The sequence below is a fragment of the Megachile rotundata genome, chromosome 6, assembly GCF_050947335.1.
Source record: "Megachile rotundata isolate GNS110a chromosome 6, iyMegRotu1, whole genome shotgun sequence".
Lineage (NCBI taxonomy): Eukaryota > Metazoa > Arthropoda > Insecta > Hymenoptera > Megachilidae > Megachile > Megachile rotundata.
In genome coordinates, this window is record NC_134988.1 from 10,685,893 (window position 1) to 10,700,048 (window position 14,156).

At 41.0% G+C, this 14,156-nt stretch overlaps 1 protein-coding gene across 24 annotated transcripts in view; it reads left to right on the forward strand.

Annotated features, from left to right (window-relative positions):
* The window catches only part of by (focal adhesion protein tensin), a 324,342-nt gene that overhangs the window by 307,589 nt on the left and 2,597 nt on the right, over positions 1-14,156 (forward strand). For 17 of the 24 annotated variants that reach the window (XM_012285008.2, XM_012285010.2, XM_076532346.1 and 14 more), the window contains 10 exons: positions 172-791; positions 6,586-6,799; positions 7,176-7,367; positions 8,243-8,812; positions 9,721-10,070; positions 10,698-10,787; positions 12,019-12,124; positions 12,200-12,383; positions 13,029-13,394; positions 13,832-14,114. In XM_012285008.2, coding sequence (XP_012140398.2) covers positions 172-791; positions 6,586-6,799; positions 7,176-7,367; positions 8,243-8,812; positions 9,721-10,070; positions 10,698-10,787; positions 12,019-12,124; positions 12,200-12,383; positions 13,029-13,394; positions 13,832-14,114 — 2,975 coding nt within the window. The other 7 variants (XM_076532344.1, XM_076532345.1, XM_012285018.2 and 4 more) reach the window with 6 other exon arrangements.

Sequence of the window (14,156 nt, forward strand, 5' to 3'; positions counted from 1 at the left end):
TACGTGTTAATGTCCATGCACTCATAGTATCATAATATACAGGGTGTCTCACCGGAAAGGGGTAGCTGAGATTGTATGTATAACTACATCCAAGTGTAAAAGTGAAATTTCAAACATCCCTTAAAAATTACAATTTGAAAACAATAAAAAAATAGATAAATGTTTGCGCAGTCGATGCCAGATCCTCCATCCGAGGACTACAGAAGAGAGAGGAGCGAGAAGATGTACATTCAAGAGAGCCGGGCTTACAGTAGTCAGACGAGCAGCCATTCACCGTCGACATACTCGACGCTGAAAGATTCTTACAGAAGTTACGGTGCAGGAAAAGAATCGAGTCCACCGTACAACTCGAGCAGCAGTTACAGCACCCTGAAGAACGAGTATCGAGAACCCAACAAGATCGAGCACCGAAGAGAGGAGTTCGATTATCGAGTGTCACCGGACCGAAAGATCTCCGAGTCGTCCACCGATTCGTACAGAAAGCACACGGACTCGTTCTCGCCACCTGGCAATATCGATTATATCGACGAAGACATTCCCTATCACGCCAGACAAACGAGTCAACCGTTTTCGTACGGTGCTACTTCGGACATGATCAAACACCAGAAGCTTTCGTCGCCTTCCTTGGTTAGGAAAGCTTCTGTGCGAGGGAACGCACCTATGGTGGACTTTGAGGATATACTCGGAGAGAATTCCAGGAGACCCATCAGCCCTTTGAGCCCGAACACGCCGGATCCTCCGCCGGAATTCGCTAATGGACCCACCAAGGGCAACGCTGATCACGTCGATGGGTGAGTTGGACACTTGTTATATTTAATTCGATAGTTAATATGGAATACTTGATATTAAGTACCTGTATTGGGTAATCAATGTATAATAGTATAGTTGAGATGCATTTGGAGATGCATACTTGGATGTATATTTGAAGATTTGAGATTGAATAAGCTGGGGAAGTTGAAACCAGTTTCTGAATCCACTGGTTTCAGAAGGAAGGTGGGAATTGGGGAAGCAGGGAATTGGGGAATGTGGGAATTCGACACTGTGGGAATTGGGGAATGTGGAATTGGAGAATGTGGGAATTGGAGAATGTGGGAATTGGGAATGTGGAATTGGGGAATGTGGAAATTGGGAAAGGTGGGAATTGGGAATGTGGAATTGGGGAATGTGGAAATTGGGAAAGGTGGGAATTGGGGAATGTGGGAATTGGAATATGTGAGAATTGGGGAATGTGTTAATTGGGAAAGGTGGGAATTGGGGAATGTGGGAATTGGGATATGTGAGAATTGGGGAATGTGGAAATTGGGGAATGTGGGAATTGTGCAAGGTGAGAATTGGGAAAGGTGGGAATTGGAGAATGTGGGAATTGGGGAATATGAGAATTGGGGAATGTGGGAATTGGGGAATGTGGAATTGGGGAATGTGGAATTAGGGAATGTGGGAATTGGAATATGTGGGAATTGGGAATGTGGGATTTGGATATGTGGATATTATTCATATATCCACGTATCTAATTCTGACTTGCTGAATTTCCTAATTACCAAAGTTCTTATTTCTAAGTTCCTAGGTCTACATACTCTTGGACCTCCAAATCTATAAATTATCACACCCCAAAATTTTTAGATCTCAGCGACCCGAAACACCTATATGTTTCAAACCTTCAATTCCTCTTCCAAATTCCTAAATCTCCAAATCCTCAGATGTTCAAAAGAATGTCAACTTTTGCATAGAATTTGTTATTACATCCTGTATAAATTTCCAGACCGATTCCCTTTTCCTGGCAAGTTTCCCAACTCCGCGAACCTCATTCCCTCTAACAAATCCCATAATTAAATGCTCAGACCATCTAATAATACTCGGACGAAAAGTGTTTCGTCACGCTCGATATATATTGCGAGAGCAGAAGATTAGGCGGTTTCCACGGAACCTGACGTGGAAATCGTGACGGCAAGTGGGCCATTCATCTGGCAGAGCTTCCAGACGATGGTCGACAACGTTGTTTCGCAACGAGTCTCGACGAAACGGGCGCCGCAAAAGAGTCCCTGCGAAAAGGACAGATTCGTGCAAACGACGAGGAACGAACGATCGATGCCCGTCGGGGGACAATTAATAAATTGTCTACCCATACGCGGACGAGATTACAAGGCTGCTCCCCGTATTTCTGCCAGGAATGGCGAACGCGGTCATCGTGAGTCATTGTCAGACTAGTGGAAAGAGAAAAGTCATCGTTATACACCGGTGCAGACGGACACGCTTGCTATATCGTTATGAAATACGAGTTTCGTGGTTTGCGGGTGTACATCGAGAACTGTCGTGTTGTCGACGCGATAATTTGTTATTCTCGTACGCCTCGGGACATGGAAATTTATACATTGTTCGATCTCCGGAGGGGATGATTGCTCCTTCTTCTTGTTTCAGATGATTTATGATCTCTCGTTAGGTCTCTGCTGTACGCATATTTCATGTATGGGAATTGGGGAATGTGGGAATCGGGAGAGGTGGGAATTGGAGAAGGTGGGACTTGGGAAAGGTAGGAATTAGGGAATGTGGGATTTAGCATATGTGACAATTAGAGAATGTGGGAATTGGAGAATGTGAGAATTGGGGAATGTAGGAATTGGAGAATGTGGGAATTGGGGAGTGTGAGAATTGGAAAATGTGGGAATTGGGAAAGGTAGGAATTGGGGAATGTGGGAGTTGGGAAATGTGGGAATTGGGGCATGTGGGAATTGGGGAATGTGGGAATTGGGGCATGTGGGAATTGGGGAATGTGGGAATTGGGGAATGTGGGAATTGGGGAATGTGGGAATTGGGGAATGTGGGAATTGGGGAATGTGGGAATTGGGGAATGTGGGAATTGGAGAATGTGAGAATTCGACACTGTGGAAATTGGAGAATGTGGGAATTGCAGAATAAAGGAATTGGGGAAGGTGGGAATTGGGAAAGGTGGGAATTGGTGAATATAGGAATTGGGAAATGTAAAAATTGGGAAATGTAGGAATTGGGAAAGGTGGAAATTGGGGAATGTAAAAGTTCGGATATGTGAGTATTGGAGAATGTATACCATTTGTAATCTGCAATGATAAATTACGAAACTTCTCTCTTTTTAATTATAACTAATTCAAATTAATTATTCAACGACTTAATTTTGTCATCAAAGTCCATTCGATCGTAATTCGGTCATTCAACCTCCAAGATTTTCGCGGTCGAAATTTCATCCAAATGCAAGAGAAAGCCGAGGTATCCAGGTTTAACGAGTTCGTAAAACGGAGTTCGTCGAACCAGTCGGACGTGAAATATGTCCCGTTTTGTGTATCGAGTCATTCGAGCCACGAAAGCCGTGAAAATAAACGTCCCTTCTGAGCCGAGTTCAGCCTGCGAAACCGCAAGTTTCGCCTGGATATTTATGAAGAACCGTGGTCCGCTACGATGGAGAAACAGGCGACGTTTATGGTCGAAGAGGTCGACAGACGTTTGGCAGGTCTGCTTTCTCAGACGTGCAAAGAAATTCTCCTTTCGGGGCTTCACCGTTCGTTTCTCGTCTCGATCTTGGTTTTCAACCTCTGCTTCTGTAGCCTCCTTCCATCAGGGCTCTTTCAAACAATCGTTCAAAACGTTACCTTCTTACTACTGTTGTGAACTCGGTAAATTTGAAGAGCTTTACTTTGAGTACAATAGCTGTGGCACACTTTATGAATTAATAATAGCACTGGGAATTAAAACTAGCACAATTGTTAGAGATATTAGTCCATTATTTAATGTGACGTTTACTATATTCATAAGTGACTGAATAGATAATATGTGCTTAGTACTAGGTGACATGTTTTTCGATGCACCATACAGGGTGGTTTGCCTTAAACATAAATATCTTCTAATAAAATAAATGTATGTTCATATGAACTTTTATGTCAATCTTCCAAAATTTATGAAATTTTACGAAGTCAACAAAAAGTCATAAAGAGTTTGAAAAGTAATTGCATTTCTATTGCATGATCTACTTCTGATCCAATTTGTCTTTCAATAGGTTTGTGCAAACATCTCTACCGTATTGATTTCAGAACTTTCCGCAGTCAAGGTAATCGAATTTTTAATAGGATCCAAAGAAATTTCTCCACAGTAAGAAAGAAAGACAGAGAGAAGTTATTTCTGTTCCCTCAGTCGCCCTCTGACATAATTATAAATATAGAACAGTCGAGACGCGCTAAATCGACCGCCACGAGTTTCACCATTCGCGTTTCGATGCTCGTCCTCTTTGTTTTTCGCCGTTCTTGCAAGTGTATCCCTTTCCGCCGGCAATTTTTCTATTCTTGCGACATCCCCGTGGGTTCGCAGCAAAAGTCACTCGGATACGGAAGTCGTTCGAGGCTGAAATAAGAGCACAAAAGTAGCTCGCAAAGCCTCGTACAATTTTCCTCGACGAGCTTGTATTTCCGCCGTCCATTCCTGGACCATCCTGCATGAATGACTTGTCCCCTTCTAGCCATTCTATTATTCCGGGAAAGATTCTCTCCGGTCCTTTTTTTTGGACGTTCAAAAATTCATGAGTGGAAAATGTGGGCCCTCTTCGTGAAAACCCGATTATTACGCTCTCGAGTTCCATCAAGGAAAATTCTATTTGAGACTATTCTGCTCTATTCAGAAATACAAAGGATACTTCTCTCAGTTTCTGTATTCTTTGGGATCGTTTTCTGTAAGCGATTTCATAGCATTTTTGATATGTTCAATTTATTTTTTATTGCTTCAGTTCAGGATTTTGTGTAGAGTCAGATAGGTTAGTTACAAATATACTGTGCATATATGTTACATATATAGCAGTAGATAGTTATAGACATAGTTTAGGAGAAATTCATGGTACATGCCCATAGATATGGTTTGAGAAAAATTCAGTGTTATATGATCACATGAAAATATTGTTAAATGATAGCTGTGCTATACTCTTGAAAATTAAAATTGACTAAAAATGACCACATGATCATTTCACTGAAGCAACCATTTTGTGATGATGACATTGATGAAATATTTATTCAGTCATTTTCGGTGAACCTTCAGCTTTAAATGCATGTAACATATGTGCCACATTGAGATACTTTTCTGTCATGACATCTTGTCAGACATTCTACCCTTCATAATTGGTCAATGTTTTATATCATTGACCGTCAGCCATTTTGTAATAAGAATACTAAGGGTGCACATATATAGTAATTTTTCTTAGGCTTCAGGCTTTAAATTTATGTAACATAAGTGGTACTTGGTGATACTTTTCTGTCATGATTTTTTGTCAGATTTTTTTTTCACCCTTTAAAATTGGTTGATGTTTGATATGATTGACTGTCAACCATTTTGTAGTAAGAACACTAACGGGGCACATACATGATAATTTTTCTTAGCCTTCAAGCTTTAAATTGGTGTAACATAAGCAGTATTTGCTGATACTTTTCTGTCATGAAATATCATCAGAAGTTTCGAAACCGACTGTACAAAATGTAACCCAGTGGTCGCTGTTTTTTCGGTCATTTTTACACATAACCATCAGTGTTTCGGTATAATGCAGAAGGAGATTTTACGATGTTCGCAAGGGTGTGGCCCCGTTAAGCCAAAGTATAAATTTCGCTAGTCGTAAAGAAAAGCGAACGAGCAAACGGCGAGATAGTCGGTCGGTTTGCGTACAATCCATTTATTACGAGCCGCAACGCGAGATCGAAACACAGGTCTGAAATCGATGGCCCGAAGCGATCTCATCGATCAGGATGTAATTATCCAGGATCTATCGTGGTAGGAGGTCCTGATTCCGGCCCTCTTCCGACTTGCAACCGTGACGGGGACCACGGTTCGTTCTCGTGGCCATTTCTAACGAGGCTTTGTTACTCGACTCGCGCGTCTCGTGTTCCATCGAGAAAGTGGCTTCTCGTGTTTTCATCTGCTCGCGAGTAACTCGAGCTGACCGTAGGCGAGAAAAGCGAGAAATCACGATTTACAGGATGAAAACAGCTGCTTCGGGTACGGAGATCCTAATCTGTGACAGCTGACAGAGTGTCCTGCGCATCCTTCCGTTTCTTCCTTCCTTATGCGGGAAAAATTTGCTCTACTATCTCGAAATTTGGAGACTGGATGGATGAAGATTAATCTTCTGGTGAAAATGCTCTTCGTAGATTTTTGGCGCAATTGCAATAGCAAATTAAGAGCGAAATCATCAGACAAAATGGCTTCACATTTTGTATTAGCAAATTTTGTATTTTTATTTAAATACCTCTGATATTTTGTTCAAATAAAAAATAGTTGTATGTGTTAATTGATGCTGCATTTACTTATTTTTAATTTAGAAAAGTGCATTCTAAGAATAGAAAATAATAAATAGGAAAGAACGTAGGACTATGACAAAGCGTTTAAAGTAGAATAAAGTTGTCAGAAGAATGAATCTTCCCCAACAAATTATCTACGTTTAACTACGTTTCGCGGAGAGTTTGATCATTCCGAAGTTCCCGGAATTTCGTTGTTTTCGTTGAATAAAAGATAGTTACGAGTCGAACGATTGAGAAAGTTCCGGCACAAAGTGGCGAAGTTTCACTTTCCTCTTCCTGTTGTTGGCAGATTATCATGGCTGAGACAGCAGCAATTGAAGCTCGCCGCGAGGAGAGATGAAAGAAACCCGGGAAAACTTTGGCGACAGGAGACCGGAAATCGAGTCATCGGAGAATTGAGAAGCTTGCAGAGAAACAGATTGAGGCACGACGGGTATGCAAGCGACTCGGCGGTCCTCGACGACGATGACGACACTTGGGTTGCCAACTCCTCTTCTGGACAGGTTGGAAATTAAATTCAAATCTCTTTTTCTTTACGTGATAAATTCTTGCAATTTATCTTTAAATTTCTATGTCTTTAAATTTCTGTGTCATCAAATTCTTAAGTATCCTAATGTTGAAATTGTCCTAATGTACAATTCTTAGGTCCCTTAGATATCCTAATGATCACAAATACATCTTCAAATATGTACATCTTCAAGTCTCTAATTTCCTAACCTCTTTAATTGCTAATTTATCCTCTTGCAAAATTCATGAAGTACCCAGACTTGTCCACAAAAATTCAAACAACATTGAAAAATTTAAAAAACCCTTGACACCCTGCTGATCACATCTCTCACCCTATCTCAGTATCGCTAAAAGTGCAATAATTCTTCACAGACGCAATCAAGACCGGCTCCTTACACATCCGCGCCAGCAAGTCCTCTTCTTCCGCAACGCTCGAGCAGCCGGAAGTACAACGGGACAGCTGGTGCCGGTACTCTAGGAAGACCTCGAGCGGAGAGCGTGAACGAGCGTCCGTTCATGTCCGTGAAACGAGCGTACGAATATCGCAAATACAGCGACAGCCAGGTAAACTAGGAAGTTACCGGTTTTACGCGAGAACGGTTTGCTGTTAAAGAGTTGCCTGGAATCGATCGTATTCGCGAGGCTTTCGAGATGTTTATGGTCGAGACGCAACGGTGCCGGCCGATTACGAGATGAATATTTATTAAGTCGTTGCGGAGAAAAGGGAGCCTGTTATTTTAAGCGTCGGACTGCTTAAAATAATTGTCGGTAATAACGATAATAAATTCGAAACGATCGATTCTACGTTTGCGCTGATGAAACGGCGGAAGCACGAACGCTACAATTTAGTTAGCCATAGACTGTTAGAGCTGCGGTGCCCGTGTTTTATGGTTATGCCCCTACGGTTAGAGCCTGAACTGCAAGAAACGGCCCCCCATAGACTGTAGCAAAAAGACGAAACCCTGCAGCCACGAGAACTGCTTCAGCCTATTAGCTGATTTCAAACCAGATCTAATTTCATTGAAACAAAAAATGTACAGTCTTTGTTACTTTTTCACAAACTGACTGATTAGACACTTTTGTTACTCTTTCAAATAATTTTTGCCTAAATAATTTTTCTGTATAGTCGACAGTTTTAGTATGACTCTAAAACGAATTAGCACTGCTGATTAATACGATTAATAGACTAACGATGAATTATAATGAAGCAAATAATTTCAACTCGAGAACCGTGGTGGCACGGGAATAACCCTCACAACACCGTGCAGGGTACAGTTACCCTTTCATCTTGCACCATAAATTACTTCAAATATTTTTGAATAAATTTCGATATATTTAGTCCGAGGTGATTTGTGTCCCGCACGGTGTTCGACACAGTTAGGGTCATACGAGGGATATAGTAGTTCCCTCTAGCATGAAGCGCTTGGCTTGCTTTTCAGAGCCCTCCGACATCCCCCCGCTCAGGCTTAGCAAGCACACAACCCTTAGGATTAGCAATGCAGCAACAAGCAACGTTCGTTAGCACGGACAAGCCTCAACCGCCAAGGCCCGAGTCTCGCAGCGATAGTTTCGTTCGGGCTGACGCTCTGTTGCGCGAGCACCGTCAGCAACAGCTCGCGAGCAGCAATCACACGGAGCAGAAACAGGATTACGCGCGAAACGCGCGACCAGAATCGCGAAATCGCGTGGTCGCTTATCAGAGCTACGAACGCACCACGATGGCCAGCAACGATAGGAGCATCGATCACGTGGACGCAGGATTGCTGGCGGTCGTTGATCAGCAATCGAGCGGTCAAAACAACGCTGACCCTCTCGTGAGCCTAATTCAATCACTGGCAGAAATATCGCCTGTTCGCTCGCCTTCATCCGTGACTAACAAGAACGTGAACGATCATCATCCTGCAAACAACAGCGCAGCAACTGCGACTACTGCGAGCAACAACGTTGCTAACACCATCACTAATTGCTCCCCTAACCAGTCGCCCAAAGCATGGCAGAATTGCACCCAGGTTTGTCCCTATTCCCACAATCTCCTTACACTACATACATAGTTTAATTGCACGGTAGTTGTGTTCACCTGTGCGCAAAGTTTTGAACAAAGTTTTTGGACAGATGATGAATTTGGGTGAGGAAGTATAGCGGGGTATTAGAGCAACACGTGTGGTTGTTTGAGACTCTAGATTACTTTATAGGGACAGTTTATGAGGACATACATTTTTATATTTGGTACTTGGAAGAAAATACTTGGTTGTTCTAAATGAACATATACATGGGTCACTGTATGTACTGTGTGTCACTGAGAATCGTATAAAGTCTAACTTGTAGCATAAGTTTCAAAGTTGATGCTAGTGATAGTAACGAGAGACATATGGAGCTAGTGAGGCTGTGGAGTGCTACTCCTGATGTCATATGTGAAGAAGTATCTTGATTATCCTTAGGTTGTCTCTAACTTTACTCCTTTCACTCCCATAGGCTTTTACAGCTAAGAAGGCAAAGAATTGTCTCTAATCAAAGTCCCTAAAAATTTCAAAGACCCTGTGTCAAAGAATCCATATTCTAAATCAAAGCTCCACCCTTTCAAGGTTCATAATTCGCCAAGTCTCCTAAGTTCGAAATTCACAAATCACCAATGTATATTCTGAAACTTCCTAAAATACTGAAGTCTTGAAACTCTGAAATTTTCAAATTTTCTGTTAAAATTCCAAAATCCAAAAGTCCCAAAATACTTGCAGAAATTTTCTCGACTCACAAACGTATCAAAACCTTCTCAAATCATTTTCAAACGAATCTCCCATATTTAAAGTACCACGCTATACTTGTTCACGAAATTTTCATGGATTACACGTACGTACATACCGCTTAACACACCCGAAGTCGTAGATAAACGGATATCGTTAAAAATCGATGACATTCGCAGTCGCACAATGATTCGGCGTCATCGTGGACCGAGAGGAGCGTCAGCCCCGGAAGTGCAGTAGTCAGCAGCGCCTCGAGGCCGCAGACGCCGGCATTTCCGGTGCATCCACGAACCCCGTACGTCAACAATTCTTCACCGACGGTTACGTTCGCGGCCGATCGTTCTTACTCCACTTCGAACGCCACTTACAACGTGAACAACAATAACAATAATGTGAACAACGTCGAGGCAGCCGGGAACAACAACAATAATGTCGGGAATTATCCTAGCGAACGAACGATCTACATCGAAGAACGAAGAGAAGTCTCGAAGGAGACGGGACTTCCACCCAAGAGTCCGACAACACAGAGGTGAGATTTTCACCATTTTAAATATAATATAACTTTATAACGTAGTGTTCATAATACGTTTGAGTTTCGAGCTTAACGTGGGAGTGTTGCGAAAAATTTAGGAAAAGATTTAACACTTTGATGGCTAAAGATCCTTCAGTCGTCTGTGAATTATTTTTATCTACTTATGACAGTAATTATAGTTTGAAATTATGCTAATAGTTAGATTATATCTTTCATAGAAGCTAGATTAGAGAATCATGGGATCATCATAATCGTAAATTTACAGTCATCAAACTGTTGAGCTTCAAAATGACCGATTTAATTATCCACTGTGATTGATCAGCTTCGATATAAAGCGGGAACTCCCGTTAATATTAACACGTTTTATCCTCTAATTAGCTCGAATCGTGTAAATAAATCGAGTCTGTTAATTCCACGATAAGATAACGCATCGACATAAAGCGGTAATTTAGGACGCATTAAGACCGCCTCTTATCTACCTTGATCAATCAAGATCGCCTATAAAGTTAGAGGATATCCTTTCGATTCATGTTCCGATGGTTTACATAGGTATCGCATTTTCCCCGCGTTTTATGAGATTATTGCTTACTTGATTATGACACAGATTGATATTCGTGATTCTAGACGCTTGAGTTTCCCGGCAAGCGGGCCACTTAAACAAACGCATAACAAACGATGGCCGCTCACTAACCAATCGGCGTCGTTCGACTATAGGTAATATACTGAGAGCACTGGAACACGTGGTAAACGATGATTTCTCGTTTTTGAATGACGGAAACGCGTCGATTACGATGATGCGTCGTGAATGTTCGTGACACTAACCGTGTGGATTGAGACACTTTTCGTTGCAATTGCATCGTGTGATCTTCTACTAAATTTTAATCTCTTCGAGAACCATTTTGTTCGGAAGAATTTCCTTTAATATTATACTTGTTTAAAATTATCGAATAAAAATAAGTACAAGAATAACATATGTGTACGAGAAAAAAGTCCACATATGTGGTGGTCCACATGTGTGTACGAGAAAAAAGTCTACATATGTGGTTGTTATTTTAAGAGGAAATTGATTATGAATGAAGAGGTTAAAATTCAATAAAAAATTAACTGCATCCTGAATAATGAAAATGAAAGTAAACGTATATTATAAATAAAGTAATTGAATATAAAATCGATGCAATTGCAATTCGTTTGCAGCGATATAATCGGAAACGAAGAGGACACGTGTACTCGTCGTGTGTGTTGCACCTGTTGAACTAACAAAAGCTCGAGCTTTTTGCATCGTGTATCACCTCGAAAGCATATTGTCATGCAGGAATATGTATCACGAAAATAAGAACCGTAGGAAACACGCATCCATAAAATAAACTTATCGACACAACGCGAAAGGAAAAATGATTTCCAGCAAACTTCTAACTGCAGCAAGAGAACATCGCTAATTAACAATGTACTATAAAATAATATATGCACCTGCTCGATGATAATTATTTATATATACGTGTGTGTATCTGTGAATCGTGCATCATCGGACAAAGAAGCTGTGAGTCACAGCTGTTACTTTGCACCGTTTGTGCTTCCTGTGTCGATGTATCCCTCCTTTCGTCCTAACTTCTGTGCAGGCAGTTTATTCAGGACAGAAAAATTTCAGGACATTTGCAAACTTAATTTAAGCATGTGTAACAGAAAATTTACAATTCAAATTCAAATGTAAATACCAAAATTTACATTCAAGAATGATTAAAGTTTGATGAAAACATTTTTGAGTAAAATTAATAAAATAAAAGTTCGAATAAACTGCATGTGCCTCACATATCCGATGTTTTCTCACGACACCTTGCACGAGTCATCCACGAAACACACACTGAAAAAGCCACACGCGTCTGCCTGCACGCGGAAACGAAACCCTGCACGAAATGCATCGGATAACGACACGATTGGTTCGTTGCAGCAAGGACCGATCTGTTTCTCCGATAAACGAGTCGACGATGCAGTCTCAGGTTGTCACACGCAGCCCTGGTACTCCGACTCACATCGAGTTCTCGCAGAGTCCCAAGGTACTTGTACTTGCAAAATCAAATTCCACTGCGCGAACGAAAAATGCTGAGGATAGATTTCTGTTGGGATTTCAGAGTGCCACGTCGTATAGCTCCATCAACAGCGGTGGCCAGTCATCTCCGCAGGTCCAGTATTACGGTTCGAGACGATCGAGCGTTCACTCGAACACGGAGCCTCAAGAAGTGGCGGATGCCAATGTTAAATTTGTGCGCGACACCAGCAGGATCTGGTATAAGCCTAACATATCTCGGGAGCAAGGTACGAGTTTAAGTTCTTTGGAAAAATTATTGTAGTCTTGTGGAGGATAAATTCGTGGAAATACGAGGATGACCAAAAGATTTGATGGTTTAGAGTTTGAGGGATTTAGAAATTTGAAGAATTGGAAATTTGATTGAGGAATTAGAGGTTTAGGTATTTGGAGATTTGGGAAATTGGAAATATGGAAATTTGGGGAATTAATAGTTGGGGGTGTAGGAATTTGAGGATTTAGGACTTTGGGGGTTTAGATATTGGGAAATATTGGAATTTGGAGAGCTAGGAATTTGAGGATTTGTGAATTTAGGGAGCTAGAAATTTTTAAATCTAAAAATTTGAAGAGTTGAAAATTGGAGGATTTAGGAATTAAAGGTTTAGATATTTGAAGAGTTAGAAAATTGGAAATATGGAAATTTGGGGGTCTAATAGTTGGGAGTGTAGGAATTTTAAGATTTAGGACTTTGGGGATTTAGTCAACTAAAGATAGTCAACTAGAAATTTGAGAATTTGTGAATTTATGCAGCTAACAATTTAGAATTTTGGAAATTTTTAACCTCAAAATTTGACAATTTAGAAATTTAGATATTTAAAAACTTGAGACCTAGAAATTTGTAACCTTCATAAAATAATATTTCACTCGAATTGCAGCCATTTCGATGCTGAAAGATGCAGCACCAGGAACATTCGTTGTCAGAGACAGCAATTCCTTCCCAGGGGCATTCGGTTTGGCGCTGAAGGTCGCAACTCCACCTCCAGGTGCCCCAAGCAGCCCCAGAGACCCATCGAGCGAGTTGGTCAGGCATTTCTTGATCGAACCGACCTCCAGAGGTGTTAGATTAAAGGGGTGCGCCAACGAACCAGTGTTTAGTTCACTGTCGGCATTGGTTTACCAACATAGCTTAATGGCGATGGCTCTACCTTGCCAGCTGTTGCTACCAGAACCAGAAGCTGCAGCTAGAGCACTCGATTCGTCTAGCACGAACAGCACCCAACAGCTGCTTGCGCAGGGTGCAGGTAATTTTACTTGATGATACAGAATTATATTCATAAAACCTTCCTTCCTTCATAATTTTAATTATCGCTGTAATAGCTACGTTAATGCCTTCATGAAAGTTTATAAAATTAAAAAAAAAAATCTAATTTTTTAATGCCATATCTTAGTTACTTTAAATTGATATTAAATCTAAAAGCTTCATAGTGTACACAAAAAAGGACAATGTCCACATGTAAAAATTAACACATGCCCACATGTAAAAATTAACACATGTCCACATGTCCTTGGTCCTCATATAAAATTTAAGAATGTAACTAAAGTACAGATATACATAAGAACCTTTGAAGAAATTAATTTTGCTTTTAACTTTACGATTGAGTTCAAATTATGATAATGCATTAAGGACTTTTTGATCTGATGTACTGAAAAGTTTACTAAGGTTAGTTATTTGTTTCAGCCTGCAACGTTTTATACCTTTTCACGATGGACACCGAGTCTCTGACGGGACCTCAAGCGATCAAGAAAGCAGTCACGACCATGTTTGAACAGAAACCACTGCCTACTGCGACTATCGTTCATTTTAAGGTCTCCACACAGGGGATCACCCTGACTGATAACGCGAGGAAGCTTTTCTTCCGTAGACATTACCCCACGAACAATATCAGTTATTGCGGTTTAGATACGGAGGAGCGCACTTGGGATTTCTCTGGCGAGGACTTCGGACGATCTACCAGCGCTCAGTAAGCTCTTCAACTCTTCAAAAAACTCATAAACTCCTCAAG